Below are 17,071 nucleotides of genomic sequence, written 5' to 3'. Positions count from 1 at the left end.
CCACCGAGAGTTTCACATCAGCTTCTACTAGTTAAAGACACGGCGATAAGAGGGGAAATTAGTCACGACTGACGGACTATCACTGGGTAAAATATTATACAATTTATTCCATGTAGGTCACCAAACTAATATGGCTTTTACATATAACACTCAGTGGTGAAGTTGCTTCCACATACTGTAGATCTCTGGCAGTTCTGCTCCATCTTAGCTCTTTGTTACCATGATAAAAACTGGACTCACTAAGGATAACCCTTAAGTTAAAGTAATGAGACCAATATGGAAAATATCTACAAGTGGGAGCAAAACTAAACAAATATTAAGTGTCAAAAAGAAAAATTAATTATTTTGGAGAACTGGTCCACTACTAACATAATTTAGAGATGCAACAAGTGTAAATGTATATTGTAGAAGTAGTAGTAGAAGTATTCCGAAGTACTCCAAAACTAGATTTTAAGAGTTGTACACCCACACAGGTGTTTTCACTGCTACCTAACACTGAGTTCTGCTTGGGGGCATGTGAGTTTAAGTTAGGTCTCCATGAATTAATAAACGCCCCAAACCCCGACCCACACATGCTCCTTATGGTGACTTGAAGCAATGGCTTGTGAGGCAAATTTAACAAAATACCACATGTACCAGCAGCACTGTGAACAACAGAGACTAATAAACATATTACAAGCGGCTGAATCCCAGTACAGAAAGTTGCTGAACTCTTTCTGCCCGTGCTTAAAAGTTGTGGAAAAGTTATCCACACTATCTCTACTACCTTCTGCAGTTTAATTATCAGCTGATAGAGATAAAACGTCCTACCTGCCACCTGATATGCAGCCTGCACCCCGTTTAAAGCTTGTTTCCTTACATAACAAGCTGCATGCCGGCACGGCTGAATGGAGCACAGATAATAAAAACCATAAAGGTCTAAGATGTTCCACCTAAGCAGAGTGGGGAAGATTTCAATCAAGCACGGTCCTCAGACAGGGTCTCATCAGGCACAGTAAGTGAAGACACCTGTGCAGGTGTACCGTGGGTGTGTGTAGGAGGTTTAAAGCGTCTCCTATCACTCAAATTAAAATATATTTGACTACACAGAGCCACTCTAGACAGAATTGTAAAGTCATTGATACTTTGATAAAACATTCAGTAATTATTGTGTTCATTTTTTAAATTCAAGTTCAAGTACAATAGCTGTGGGTACTGTATGTGTACTGCTATTGCCTGTAATTTGAGTTTAATTGCTTGTGTAAAGTTTCTAGTTAATCTATTTTTATTTGTTATTATTATGTTTCTTTATTAATCTGTACTTATTTCTGTCCTTGTGCTGCTGTAACACTCCAAATCCACCTCTGGGCGATCAATAAAGGATTATCTTATCTTAAACACTGTCAGAGAGTAAAACAGACCTAGATTTTCAAATATTATCAATTGAAAATTGAACAAAATACAAATTTTCACTCAACAATTTAAACTCTTCAATCATACATTTTAGTAGAGTTAAAATGTATGAGGTAAAACAAACTATGGACTGGCCCTTTAAGTTCATTATTTGATTAAATGCATATGTAATAATGCCAAACTGACTCGTTAGCCGGCATCATGATCTCCATGCGAGGCGTGTTAACTTCTTACTGTTTTCATTATACTTCCTTGATGCAGAGTCAATGCTATGTCTATACAAGGGGGAGCTTTTTAGCATTGCCTCAGTATTGTACATTATAATTCCATTATAATTCCAATTGCACCTGTGTTCAAGCTTTGGCCCCTTGTGTGCGATTAGCAATTCCAATAGCACTGTGTGAGGGTTAGCTGCTAGCCGCACACTGTGAATTATGATTCCGGTGGCATTTTTCGTTGCATATCTGTACATGGGAGGGTTAGCTCTTGCTGTTAGCATTAGCGATTCTGACAGTGTATAATGTGCAGGGGAGGGCTGGCTGTTAGCGCTGCGTTTGCCGCTATGTGTTGTGATTCCCATGGCGTAGCCGGGCCTGGGAGCCATGCGGCGTGTGACGGATCGTCCCAGGTGGTGGGCTGTCAAGACGAGGATCAAAGAGCAGTGGAGTGGACCTCACGCACACACACACACAGACACGTTCCCTGCAGTGTTCCAGTTCCACCTGTTTAAGAGTCAGCACACTCGCAGCTCGCACACACAAAGCCGCAGAAAGCCAATATGAGCGCACATATTATTTTAAGTGTATGTCAGCATGTGTGCTTTTTATTTACAGGGAAACATATACGGCAACCCTGAGCAAGTGGAAAAAGGGCTGCAGACTGGCATTAATAAGCTCTTTCCATCAATTTGTGTGTATGTGTCTCTTCTCTCGCAGCACAAACATTTACCTGAAGGCCGGGAGGGCTCAGAACGGGGACACACACTCTGCTTGTGCTGTTGAAGAGGGACACTCAAAAACACACACCAGAGATGCGCACACACAACCCGCAGCGAGGGGAGGAAAATCTATTAGACGCTGATGTCTGTGTGTGTGTGTGTGTGTGCAACGGAAAGATTGCGAGAGTGGGACACGACGCAGGAAAGAAGGGCAGAGACAAAAAAAGAGAGAGAGAGGAGAAGAGGGGAGAGGAAGAGCTGCTGTGGTGGGAGCAGAGGAGGGAGATGCCGGTTCATAAATGCTTTATGACTGCTGAAGGGAGCCTTTGACTGAGTGAAGACCCACGCCCCCCGCCTCTGTCAACACATCTACCCCCTCCAACAACAGGTCGACCCCAGCTTCACGGCTCGAGACAGCAGGGCCGCAGCGGAGCTGAGGGGGAGAAGAACTGGTGTGTTGAGGAAGTCTGTTCAACCTCGTGTTGGTATTTCAGGTCGATATTGCCTTTTTCTTTCAAATCAGGTGCCAGTCAGGCATTGTTGTTCATGTCTGATCATGGGAAAGCAGACCAGGCCGGTGTGCAAGGCACTTCAGAGGTGGCAACCTGCACTGCAGTTTTACTTTTATTGTACATTTGTATATTTATATTGTAATTTTCTATTTAAAATAGAACATCCAGGTCTCCCCTGCCACAGAAACAGGTGGATGGGTCAGCTTAAGCGGCGGTTAATCTACTTAAAAGACATTCATTAGTCTGGGTTTCAGTGATTCAGAGACTCTTACTGTCAGACAAAATATTCATTGGATTCTTGCGCTGTTCCTTTAGCCTTTTTGGTTTGTTGTTGAAGTTCTAGAGTAACAGTAAAACGTGAATATCAGCTTTGACGTGTGGAGCTCACAGCCGTCAGCTCAGCCATCAAACCAAATGATTCTGACAGGAAGATCTCACGGCGCAGTGGAAACTTGTACTGACACCTTTGGAAACTATTTTGACTAAATCTGGCTTCTTGAACCGATGCAGGTTTGAAGCTTCATCTCAGCTCCCTGCTTGCATTTTCTACAGAGTTAGTGTGTCATTTATTCACCAGCTACAGCCCCCTACACAATCACTAATTGGTCAAAAAACCTGCAACAGCTGCAATGAGTGGGTAGGTCTGCAACACCAGCAGGAAAATAAACCAGTATCCTGAAAAATTAAAGGCTGTGCAAGTTGAACATGATCTGTGCAAAATACTGGCCCATTAGCAGTCTGTGGGAATTGTATCATGGGATTTTTTTTTGTGTGTTTAGAAGTGTGTATTATTCCAAAAGTTCTCAACATTTTTGAAGCCATATATCCTCCTTTTGCTGCCCTCCATAACAGGTTGCATATGTCGACAACTTCTGACCAAAATCCCAAATTCATTTATTTGAATTTTAAGATCTGTGGAGGTAAGATTATCCAACAATTCACAAGAAATCTTTGTGTTTCCTGTCCCGTTAATCACCCCACAACCACCAAGTTTTATCTTGCGGGTCCACACATCCAGGTCGGGAACTGCTGCTGTATTCAACACTCAGTTGTTTGGGGTTGAATCAGCACAGAGTGAGTAAGGTGGGACGGGGGGGGGAGTGAAAGGAATGCCCTGCAGTCCAGCAGAATGGAGGTATGGTTTATTAAAAGGGGGAAAAAAAGAGACAGGTGGGGGGTGTATCAGAGAGCTTCACCCTAAGCCCTTCCACCCGAGGCTGGCTGCAGCTTTCACAGTGACTTCCTCTTTCTCCCTCCATCACTCCGGTTTCCTTCCCCTCCACACTCCTTTTGACCCCTGGGGTTCCACTCAACCGCTGACCCACATTAACTACACTCTACTGCAATTACTGCTCACACAGGCCTCTGGGTGGCATGGGATACATACTCCACCTCTCTATTTCTTATATTTTCCTCCCCCACTCGCTGTTCCCTTCTCCGCTGTTTGTGCAGCTGTAAAAATGCCCCTTAATGTGTATAATTTATGTGTGTCAAAGAGCCGCTGAGTGACAGCAGGAATGGGGGGGAAAAAATGACAGAGAGCACATTCTGAATTTGACAGCGCAATAAAGAACAGATTGTCAGATGGAAAAATAGGGAGAGGATGAGTGGATGGCTTCAAACAATGCCGCATTTCTGACGGGCATTTGGCTGATGTTCTAATCCTGTCAACGTAGGAATTGGTCCAGCTCGCAGCACTCCACAAATCTATACAATCCACTGGTTACTTTGGTGGAAAAGCACCAATGTCACCCCCGCCCCCCCTTCCAAATCCTCCCTCGCTCCCTCCCTCTCTGCAGAGACAACAAGAGCACTTTCCGGAAATCAAAGCCGCTTTCTGGCCGACCCCGAAGTGCTCAGAGAGAGAGAGAGAGAGAGAGAGAGAGAGAGAGAGAGAGAGAGAAAAAATTCCAGCTCTGCAACTTCTCTTATAACCAAGCAACTCTCTCTCTGTCGCTGAGGCATGCAAAAGTATAAACACGGAAGAAAAAGAAAGACACACAGAGACGAGCTGAGAATCCACACACACAATCTCCCATTAAAATCCACCTGCAGCTGCTCTCTAATTGGGCCTCGGTAGCCGGCTAAAAAAGCTAACGTCTAGTTAAGGCGATATAATTGGCCGCTCTGCTTTAGGAAAGAATGAAATAAATCAGCTCTCCGTCTCAGGTCGGCCCCGTCTCAACTGAATCCATTAGAGCAGATAATTGTCTTGGACGGCAAAGCGTTGGTTCAGCGTTGCCACAGCTGAGCGAGAGGACGCAGTTGGCTTGCAGTTTCAAAGGCGGATGTCTGCCATTGGACGGGTGTGGGTCCCTGAACGTGGCATCAGAGTAACCCAGGCAGGGAGATTTTCGTCTGAGCAGTGATCGAAAATCTGATGCTGTAATCTGCCCGCGTGTGTTTATCTCTCCGGGGCTTGAAATTATTTCGCAAATCTTCATTGGATTTTTGTGTTGATGCCTTTTTAGCCATCAAGATGACATTTCAGGTTAGAGGAGATTTAAAAAAAGCAAAACGATGGTTGACGTAAAATCTATTTCAGGTATCCACCTCTCAGGGGGCACCGGTGTTAATTGAACTTTTTGTTTTCAAGGTGGTTTATGTGAAGGAGCTAACTGTTGCTACATCCTCTGTGTCTATCTTTGGTGCTAAACACTTGTGGCTCTGTTGTGGCTCCCGCTCTTCCCCAGAGATCGGCTGTCAATCAAGCCGTGTGGGTGGCAGCGTGTTGTCTCGTTTCTCAGATTTGAAGGTTTGATTTTTCTACAGGTGGCCCTTTTGTCTTTGTCTTGGCTGTAGGTTGAATCACTTTTGTGATGCAGTAATCAGCGACAGAGAGCAGAAAACGGAATATGTCATGGATTATTGGTTCTGGAGAGTGGTTTGAAGAAAATATCTGACTGGGATTTTTCAAACCAATATTGCAATTTCAATTTCAATGTCAGCATTTTCTATAAAAAAACATAAGTTTGTCAAGAATAATCACAAATTCATCTTGTTCTCGGGGAGGACAATCTCTCTTTAGAGGTGCCAGTCTTTGTACTAAGCTGAGCTATTTAACGTATCTGCTATATATAATATCAAGCTATTCCTTTGCAAAGAGATTGCTACGTGCTACTTGTCTGAAACTGCAGTGAACAGATCAGCTGAGTCAAAACAGCACACCCAACTACAAGATCAAAATTACTCAGAGAGAGTGAATATTCCTTGATAAATAGTACAGACACCTACATGCAAAGAGAATATTAACCAGACTGCCAACAGAATGAACAGAATTAACGTTCACCAACTATTTGCTGGCCACAGTTTTCATTACACATGGCAAGAGTTGCCAGCTTAAAGCTGCAGTAGGTCATTTTTTATAAAAATAACTTTTTGTCTTATTTGCTGAAACTTTCAGTATGTCCTTACAGTTTTACATGAGACAGATAATGTGTGTGAAAATTAGCTTCCTCTGGCTGCTCCTGGTGCTCCAAATGGCATTTGCAAGAATCTATAGCGCCTGAACAAAAACAACCAATTAGACCCAAGCCTCTGTATTTCTGTCTTTTTCTGCTCTGATTGGGTGTTTTCGTTCAGGCGCGGGTATTCCTGCAAATACCATTAAGGGCACTAAGAGAAGCCAGAGGAAACTGAGTTTTTCTATTTCTAATTCAACATGTGATTTTAATAGAAAAACTGCTAATTGTTCAGCCTTAGTTTTGCCTTATGTCCTAGTTGGATGAACAACATTGCTTTATCAGATAATAATCTCATGTCTTGGCCTTTTAAAAAATCCTCTGTTTGTTCCCACCTTGTTAATGACTCTTTTCCATTCAGACCACATAACACACAGTTCACTTCTCTTTTGATTTATGTTGTTATTTTTCATATTTCCAATGATTCCCAGGCCGTTTTGCACGGAGACTCTTATGTAGGATATAGCCTGTTAATGAAGACATTAAACTTATTCTGTGCATGTGTGAATTTAAGTGTGTGTGTGTCTCAGCAGCTCATGTGGGCAGGCTGTATCATTAAGATAAATGACATAGCACGTCCCCTGCCAAAACACAGACACAGACACACTGCAACAAACCCGTCATGGCGCTTAAGGTTGTGTTTTAGCAAAAGGACCATTTTCTGTTTACCCCTCTGGCTCTCTTTGTCTCATTCTCTCTTTATCTCTCCCTCCATCTCTATCTCTCTTTTAGCACAAAATGCCAAATTGCTCCATTTCTCACTGGCTCCCCTCCTCCCTGCTCATCCACTCATCTGGTTATTAACTCCAAACACATTAAACCAACAGTAGTGCCACAATATTCCCCAGACCGTCCTAGTCAAAATAAAAAATACACACAAGCACAGCCTAAATTCACACACCTGGGTCAAACTGCGAAATGGATTCCGCATGACGCACAAAAGCGACACATTTTAATGCTGTAGGGCCAAAAGCAACAAATCTGGGAACTTATTAAAGGAAACCAAGCTGACTCACAAATTATTTTCTGCGATTGATTAAGTTTTGGCTTCTAACTCACCTAAACAGGCTTAAAGAGATCATTTAAAGTATTTGCAATATGTTTTTTTGGAAGCTGATATATTTGGAATGATGATTTTCTTTCATTCCAAATATATTCAGAAACTATCTTGTGTTTGCTCGAGGAATTTTATCCTTGTCAGGCTGAAGAAGCCTCTCAAACAGCACTTACGACCATCATGTGAGGCCAGATGATGACAATAATAAAACAGGGGGATTACACTGATCCACAGATTTCCACTTTTTTTTTTGACGTGCAAAACTATATTCCAGCCGTAGCTCTGAGCGAGCATTAAGTCCTGGGTTTTATCGTCCTGTAATTAATCATTAATTTATTCATTGCTGTCCCACTCTACTGTCTGCTCAAGCCTGATTTTTTAAAACAATATTTTACAGCAAACCAGACATTCTGGCAAAATACAAAGAAAGGGTATTTTAAGGCTTAAGTCACAAAGATGAGGACTTGAACTTGACTACTTTTAAGCTTGAGTTCAGGTCCTACAGACTGTGCGATACTGATCAATTCATTGAATGTCACGCTGTGTGAGAAAGGTCAACATAGTCTCACTCCCAAATACTGCTGTTGGTCACTTTTAAATTATGACACTATAGGTACCCCTTAGAGAGACCTGTATCAAAATAAAGCTTGTGTAGTTAACATTGTGAAACGGTTGCACTTTGGTTAAGTTTAGGCACAACTACTACTTCCTTAGGTTTAGGGACAAAAACTACTTAGCTAGGGTTAAGGAAAAGTAAGGTACGTTACATGCCTTGCATAACTTATGGGCCACTGATCAAGAGACACTATTTGGAGTTTGAAGTGAGTCCTGGACTGGAAAGGTCTAATAAAGTCATGGTCTCAATCTTTGACAGACTGTACTATATTTTAAGGTGTGTGAGATTGTACAGTGTAAGGCTTTATGTCGCTACAAGTTTCTATGCGTCAAAAAAACCTCAAAAGAGGAGGAGGAAAATGTAAAGCCAGTTGCAGCCACAAAGCCATAGCTCAACAGTGGATTCTGTGTCATATTCATATTGACCTTTTTCACAGCAGACTTTGGTCTTTGGTTGCCGGAAACTTGAACACGGCTGTTATGGGACGTATCTTTTGATTGACCAAAGATTAAACCATGTTTCATTGATGATCATTCATCATTTTTACCTGGGATAACCTGATACTGAACAGTGTTAAGGGGCATTTATTTGAGACTTGGCTGTAAAGTCTACACTTGACATGAAATCAAAAGGATTCCAGTTCCAAGTTTGGATCTAAGAAAGCGTATCTTATTCAACTCGTGAAGAAACACAGACTAACGAATCTGGATTTAACAAGGCTCAGTCTAAGTGTTCCAGGTCCTTATATCCTAGTTGAACATTTCATTATTGTGCCTTGCATAAGCAAGCACAATACTACTCTCCCTCGTGCTTATTATTGTGCCTTGCATAAGCAAGCACAATACTATTATTCCCCATACTTATTATAATATTTTATTCTTCCGTACGCTTTTTCGGCGCGCTTCTTCTCCCAGAGCTTTGATCGCACGTACACAAAAAGGTATCAGAACGTGCGGCTCGTTGAGGACATTAGTGCTATGACTTTTCTAAGAATTTCGCCAAACGGTTCGCCGATAAATCGCCAAAACCGGTCCAAAAAATGAATGGGTGTGTATTGCGAGAACCTCCAACTGAAAAAACTGCCAGAGTGCGTGACATCATCGCTAGAGTGTGGGGAGAGAGAAAAATTTGTCGAAAAATAAATTTGTAAACTGCTGTCATGGCCACAAATTTCACTCTACAGAAATAATTTATAGATAGAAACGTAGGTAAATCCGTTGGGGTCGCAGTGATACTACTGCTGAAGCTGTCAGACAAATAGTTTTGGCGGGAGACGCACTGATGCGCCAGCAACGCCCTCTCACGGCCCCATCTACTCCCATGTTAAAATGGAGAGGAGGATTCTTGAAAAACGCTCGTTGAACCTCTTCTCTCTCAATCTGTCCAGGTCACATTTTTTAACTTTAACCACTGAAACTCGGCAGCGCTATAGTCAACAAGATGACGACGCTCACGGTCTTTTCGGTTTTCATTTCGGTCGTTCCTGTCCATGGTTTTGAGGGGATTCATTTTAAATGTTTTCTGTCTCTCTGAGGAGTTAGAGACAGAGAGAGAGCGTGCGCAGCTGCTGTGGGCTCCCCTGATTGCCATGACAACTAAAGCCTGCTCACACACACACACACACACACACACACACACACACACACACACACACACACACAGCTAGCTACAGAGAATGACAAGGCATTAATAAGCTAGCGCTAGCTGGCTAGCTAAAGATAATTAGCAGGTGGCTAACAAGCAAACAATTTAAAGCTGAATGATTTTAATATTAACACAAAATAAGTTCAATACACCTTAAATATTTTACCCTACTATGAGCTGTTCCTTAATTTACATTAGCACTCCTTCAGGAGCATAATACAATTAAACACATTAACCAGAGCTAGCACTTAGCTAGCTATTAGCGCACGGCTAGCGATTAGCGCTAAGCTAGCGATTAGCGCACAGCTAGCCATTAGCAGTTAGCTAGCGATTAGCGCTTAGCTAGCGATTAGCGGTTAGCAAGCGATTCGCACGTAGCTAGCAATTAGGTCTTAGCTAGCGATTAGCACATAGCTAAGTGCTACCTTTGGTTAATGTGTTTATGTGTGCTAGCTCTAGCTAGCTAGCTAAAGAGAATGACATGATATTAATATGCTAGTGCTAGCTAAGGAGGATGACCGGTTATCAATATGCTATAGGGAGGATTACATGGCATTAATAATCTAGCGCTAGCTGGCTAGCTAAAGATAATTAGAAGGTGGCTAACAAACAAACAATTTAAAGCTGAATGATTTTAATATTAACACAAAATAAGTTCAATACACCTTAAATATTTTACCCTACTCTGAGCTGTTCCTTAATTTACATTAGCACTCCTTCAGGAGCATAATACAATTAAACACATTAACCAAAGCTAGCACTTAGCTAGCGATTAGCGGTTAGCACTTAGCTAGCGATTAGCGCACAGCTAGCGATTAGCGGTTAAATAGCGGTTAGCACGTAGACATGGTATTAACATATGGGCCAGAGCAAGGCACAATCAAAATTGCTTTAGGAATTTTCTAGTTAAACTTATTATTATTCTTCCGTACGTTTTTGGCGCTTCTTCTCCCAGAGCTTTTGTCGCACATACACAAAAAGGTATCAAACGTGCGGCTCGTTGAGGACATTAGTGCTATGACTTTTCTAAGAATTTCGCCAAACGGTTTGCCGGTAAATCGCCGAAAACCGGTCCAAAAATGAATGGGTGTGTATTGCGAGAACCTCCAACTGAAAAAAACTGCCAGAGTGTGTGACATCATCGCTAGAGTGTGGGGAGAGAGAAAAATTTGTCTAAAAATAAATTTGTAAACTGCTGTCATGGCCACAAATTTCACTCTACAGAAATAATTTATAGATAGAAACGTAGGTAAATCCGTTGGGGTCGCAGTGATACCACTGCTGAAGCTGTCAGACAAATAGTTTTGGCGGGAAACGCACTGATGCGCCAGCAACTCCCTCTCACGGCCCCATCTACTCCCATATTAAAATGGAGAGGAGGAATCTTGAAAAACGCTCGTTGAACCTCTTCTCTCTCAATCTCCCCAGGTCACATTTTTTAACTTTAGCCACTGAAACTCGGCAGCGCTATAGTCAACAAGATGACGACGCTCACGGTGTTTTCGGTTTTCATTTCGGTCGTTCCTGGCCATGCGTTCGAGGGGATTCGTTTTAATTGTTTTCTGTCTCTCTGAGGAGTTAGAGACAGAGAGAGCGTGCGCAGCTGCTGTGGGCTCCCCTGATTGCCATGACAACCAAAGCCTGCTCACACACACACACACACACACACACACACACACACACACAGCTAGCTACAGAGAATGACAAGGCATTAATAAGCTAGCTGGCTAGCTGGCTAGCTAAAGATAATTAGCAGGTGGCTAACAAGCAAACAATTTAAAGCTGAATGATTTTAATATTAACACAAAATAAGAACAATACACCTTAAATATTTTACCCTACTATGAGCTGTTCCTTAATTTACATTAGCACTCCTTCAGGAGCATAATACAATTAAACACATTAACCACAGCTAGCACTTAGCTAGCGATTAGCGGTTAGCTAGCGATTAGCGCACAGCTAGCGATTAGCGCTTAGCTAGCGATTAGCATGTAGCTAGCGATTAGCGGATAGCTAGCGATTAGCATGTAGCTAAGCACTACCATTGGTTTATGTGTTTATATGTGCTAGCTTTAGCTAGCTAGCTAAAGAGAATGACATGATATTAATATGCTAGCGCTAGCTAAGGAGGATGACAGGTTATCAATATGCTATAGGGAGGATTACATGGCATTAATAATCTAGCGCTAGCTGGCTAGCTAAAGATAATTAGCAGGTGGCTAACAAACAAACAATTTAAAGCTGAATGATTTTAATATTAACACAAAATAAGTTCAATACACCTTAAATATTTTACCCTACTGTGAGCTGTTACTTCATTTACATTAGCACTCCTTCAGGAGAATAATACAATTAAACACATTAACCACAGCTAGCACTTAGCTAGCAACTAGCGGTTAGCACTTAGCTAGCGATTAGCGCACAGCTAGCGATTAGCGGTTAGCACGTAGACATGGTATTAACATATGGGCCAGAGCAAGGCACAATCAAAATTGCTTTAGGAATTTTCTAGTTTAGAATCTTATCTTGTACTCGCCAAATATCTGCTGTCAATTAATATCTGCCATGTTGTGCTGTTTTTTTATCTTTTCGTTGTTGATGTTCTTTTTTGGACTAGCGGTTGCTGAAGTGTCAGCTAATGAGGCTCCAAACAAAACCAAAAGGAGGAAACAGAGAAGTTGTTGGAGTTGTAAAGGCTTGTAGTTGCAACTTTGTCTGCGTCTCAGTGGGACCAACAAACTCATTTGAATCCAAACTGCTATTTTACGAAAAAGGAAAAAGTGCCTCTGGGTCGCCACTGGGGCATCGGAGTGGGCTCATTTGCCCCAAATGGCTGAGATCCTTTTCAAACAACACCGTCGCTAATTTAAAATAAACACACTGAGGGAAGAGAGAGGCCACAGTTTCCCTGACACCGGTGAAATTACCATCGGCTCCGGCGCAACAGTGAAGCCGGCAAGGGGGCCATTGCAACTCCTCTGAGTTGAGCGGGTGCAGATGAGGCCAGGCGGCTTACTTAACTATGAGAAAACAACAACAGTGCTCAAAGCCTGCGAATAACAAGGCCAGTAAGAGCCCAATCAAATGCTACATTTCCTCTTAAAACACTCCACCTCGCAGCACAGAAAGAGCGACCACAAAAATGAGGAATATAGAGCGAGAGATTGCCATTCAGAGAAAAAATAAATAAAAGGCATGGTAGGTGTTCTTTCCCCCTGTAGAAGTGCTGGTGAGTGATACTCTTGACTCATCAACCATAAAAACAACTCATTTCAAGGGTAGTGAAGATGAAGCAGGAGATTTGAGGGAGTTGAAGGACAGGAGGAGGAACTCTGGCCCTTTTTTTTCCCTCCTCAGAAGCAGCAGAGAGCAAAAAAGAGGAGGGAGAAGAGACTAGTGGGGAGAGAAGGAGTCATCTCAAGGCTAAGAACACACAAACACAAAGCGCATGATAAGTGTGTTGGTGTGCAAAAGTGAGTTGATTTGGGACTTGGCAGAACACTGTCTTCAGGCTTTCAAAGCTCAGGTGACACACACAGAGAAAGAAAGCTAAAAACAGAAGCAGACTGAGATGTGAGACTGAGACTGTGGGTGCAGAAAGGTGAAGGACAGCACACCTTTTAGCCACTGAAAATTCCATTCAATTTCAAAACATGATCTCAATAGCACGTGTTAATTTAGAATTGGTGACATCTGCCTCCCCGGCTGTCTCCAAAAAGCTTTTACACTCACCTGAGGAATGCAAGTTAAAAAAAAAGAGAAAAGGAAATCATACAAAAATAATAGCAAAAAGCAAATTCTGTAAATAAATATGACAGAGAGGTAGTAGCAAAAGAAAAGAAAGTGAAAAGAAATATCGTACACGTTTCTACCAAATCACCCATTGCTAGTGTGCATCCTATAGACTACATTCATGTAAATGAATCTGTTTGCACCAAGGCCAAACCAACAATTTAGGGGCCCCCCAACAACAATTTTCCATTAACCCCCCTTTAACCCCCCCCCCCACCCTGTGCACATTGAACACACAACCTCTGAATGCCCACAGCAGAGCATTACATGGCAGCTCCATTGTATGGCAGCCCACATAACCCAGAGGCCAGCCTGTATTCCAATGCTGGAACTAACTGGTTTTCTAAAAAATAAAAGTCTTAAAACTAGATTTTGATAGACAAGATTAGTGAACAATAACTAATATGTTCCATTTGTCATGATGACCAAAGCCAGATGACATGCAATAGGGGCCAATGGGGATCTGAATGTTGGGCAGTTGCCCACTTTCCGTGGTTAGAAATCAGGCCTTGTTTGCATGGAACGTGCCGTTTCCTGCCAACACAAACATTCATACCCAACATAACAACAACTGTAAAAGTATTCAAGTTAATTTCTAGCAATTTTTAGGCCACTTAGAACACTTGGTTGAGTTTAGGGAAAGATGGTGGTCTCAGTTAAATACTGAAAAAGTCGCCATTTGAATCACAAGATGGAATGTGTTGACTTTTTCAACATTAAACGAAAACCGCAATCCTTTCCTGACCTTAACCTTAACAAGCCTAAACCATGAGCAACATGAACCCTGGTCTGTGGTGTCAAAGACCTGAGCTTTGGCCAATCCTTCATCCATCTTATGACATATGTGCGGTGTAAAACTGTATTGGATATTCCTGAATTGGAAAAAACCTTGCCAGCAAACGTAACCCAGGGAGCAATTACATTTCCTCCCAAAAAAAGTCTGACAAAACAAATCTGCAGTATTTAAATGTATTTTGTAGAACATAAGGTAGATTTATGACCGCTCGTTGCGACGTTAAGACATCGTCGGGTGTTTCCAGACATGTATGATGAAGATCCTCTTGCACAAAAATGATAAATCCTTAATTCAGCTCCATTCTTCTGGCAGATGAGTGCTTACTTGCTTTATTTGCTTCATCCCCACTGATTCATATTTTGTTCCGTGTGACACTTTGAAACTTCTCTTGAAATGTGCTTTACAGTTGGATGGAAGCGCCACATCTCCCCTCCTGACGTCCTCTTTACTTTCCTCCCACTCTCCATGTCTCATCAGGAGTGTCATCAGCCCCCACTCCGGTTGATGCCTGTTAATATGGCAGCGCTATTGTCTGCCCGTTCGTTGCTGCTGTCTCTATTGTTTGCTCTCACACTTGACGAATTCATCAAAGGAAAAAGAAAAGGAATGGGAGAAAATAGCTGCAAATCATGCGGTTTCGCACAATTGACTGTGTAAGTCTGGCTGGGAGAGTCTTTGTCTTCCAATGGTGCACGAAATGTGTGTTTGCTTGTGTAATTTTGCACATATATCATTTGTTCTGCCATTAACTACGTGGGACGGCCCACTCAGCCACTGACTGCTGTGTGTGTCTCTGTGTGTGTGTACAGAATGTGTTTCTCTATGTGGATCCGGGTTCATGGAAGTGTATTATGCATTCATGTGTCTGTCTGTCTGTATATATTTGCATGAGTGTCTTTGTGTATATGTGCCCATTCAAATCCTTTTACTTAAGTTTAGAGAGCAACAATAAATATCCCATTACAAATTGAAGTCCTGCGTTAAAGGTGAAGATTTTCATACATTTTATTTTCATTTTCAGATACAAGAAAGTAAAGAAGGAATATAGGAAACAAATATTAATTTTTTGAATGAAGAGAGAACGGAAGGAAAGAAGACTGAAAGAAAGAGGAGAAGGAGAAAGAAAAAGAAAGAAAACTGGTAAGAAGAAAGGAAGTGAAGGAAATGAAACTGTCCTGCAGAAAGAAGAAAGCAAGCAGGAAAAGGAAGAAGAAAATAAGAAAAGCAAATTCAAAGAAGGGAGGGAAAAAACAGAGGACGGGACAGAATGAAAGTGTGTCCTGTGCCACTGTACCTTTGCTCTGTGGAGGGTTCTGGCTGCGGTCTCGGAGTATGTTGATCTGGTAGACGGCTCCGTACGGCTCAAACAGCTCCTTCAGCTCCTTCTCTGACCAGGAGCGCGGGATCTGGCCCACAAACATCTTGATGGCATCCGGGTCTGGCTGGTCCGAATGCTCCAACGCCCCGTTCATCTTCCCGGCCGTGCCGTTACTGTTGGAGAGAGAGGGCGGAACATTAAGAGCTTAGAAGTACACCATTTTATACCAGTGACACCAACAGCATCAGACTCGTGGTCCTAGCATTCGTTATCTAGAGCTACGTGCTTTGACTCTACACAAGGTTTTTAAGGCACTTAAAAGTTTGTTGATTTTATCTTGTGCAAGTAAAAAAAACTCAAAGGACATAGAAAGTAACATCAAATATCGTGTTTTTGTGCTGTGGAAAACCTCCACTATGTAAACTTTCCAGAATCAAAACAGCTTTGGTTTCCAGCTTTGTGAAAAAGTATTTTCTAAACCCACGCAGAAACACTTTCAGTTAATCTGAAAAATTTTAAATCACCACAATTGGACATACATGGTTTTCACTGGAGGGAGACAATTAGTGTGCAGTGAAAGGGGAAAAAAATGGGTCATCACCTCTGCCAAAATAATAGAAAGCAATACTCACAAGACAGAATAAAACATACCAAAAAAAATACATAAAATCTTTTTTTAAACACAATTAAAGACTTTGAGGTAATTTCAACCAAATTGGAAAAAGCATTCCCTTAAGAACGGGACCCGTATATCCAAAACAAAAAAGAAATGCAAAAATTCAAAAATACAAAAGACAAAAAAGAAGTACAAAACCCAGAATTTTATTTTCAACACAGTGGGCCCTAAAACAGCCTTTAGACCATCAAAGGGACACTGAATCGCAGTGAGCCACACTAATAAAATTCTCTGGGGCGCCTCGGCAGCTCCTCACAGCAGTGAGAGGCAGCTTTCAATACAGGTTTTACAGACTGAGATCCCTGAAGCTTGCAGTTTTTATATATACTGACCCGACACATCAGCAGACTGACACATCACGCTGACCCTAACTGGATGTTTGATATAAAGATGCAGCAGCGGATCTATTCAGGATGCCAGTAAATCCACACTGTAGGACTGAGCTGAACACAGACAACATACAAAGTATATCTGCTTTTCCCACTGTACTTGTTGACCTGACATCTGCTACTGGACGAGCTGTAGACACTTTATGAATGCATGTTGGCCCGCTGTCTCCCACCACCCGCATGGGCGAATGTTTGTGCATGCTCGCATGCATGAATGAATAAGCAGCATGCAGCGTGTTAATGTGAGGTTGTGTGTGAGGGATTAGGCTGCAGAACCAGTACAGTAAACCTCCAGGCCCTCTAACAGGACACAGATGCTTACACGCCGATCGGTCTGGTTATATTTCCACATCTGGAATGCATATGAAATGGGGGTGAAGTGCTTTCACCCTTTTTCACTGCGGAGCTACAACACTTATCTTCACGAAACACACTCTTCTGTCCACGTGTTTTGAATGCTAACTCCGGCTACGGCGTCGCT

The 17,071-nt window shown here is 42.2% G+C and overlaps 1 protein-coding gene across 24 annotated transcripts in view; it reads right to left on the bottom strand.

The window, feature by feature from the left end:
• celf2 (cugbp, Elav-like family member 2) overlaps window positions 1-15,703 on the bottom strand; it is an 82,722-nt gene extending 67,019 nt beyond the window's left edge. For 23 of the 24 annotated variants that reach the window (XM_051392964.1, XM_051392967.1, XM_051392966.1 and 20 more), the window contains exon 1: window positions 15,502-15,694. In XM_051392964.1, the coding sequence (XP_051248924.1) occupies window positions 15,502-15,679 (178 nt within the window). In that variant the 5' untranslated portion in view covers window positions 15,680-15,694. Of the gene's footprint in view, window positions 1-15,501 lie in introns of all 24 variants that reach the window. The other variant, XM_051392987.1, reaches the window with a different exon arrangement.
• Window positions 15,704-17,071: the final 1,368 nt, after the last annotated feature.

Source organism: Dicentrarchus labrax, unplaced genomic scaffold (genome assembly GCF_905237075.1).
Source record: "Dicentrarchus labrax unplaced genomic scaffold, dlabrax2021, whole genome shotgun sequence".
Taxonomy (NCBI): domain Eukaryota; kingdom Metazoa; phylum Chordata; class Actinopteri; family Moronidae; genus Dicentrarchus; species Dicentrarchus labrax.
The sequence above is the reverse complement of the archived record's forward strand: the minus strand, read 5'-3'. Positions and strand labels throughout refer to the sequence as shown.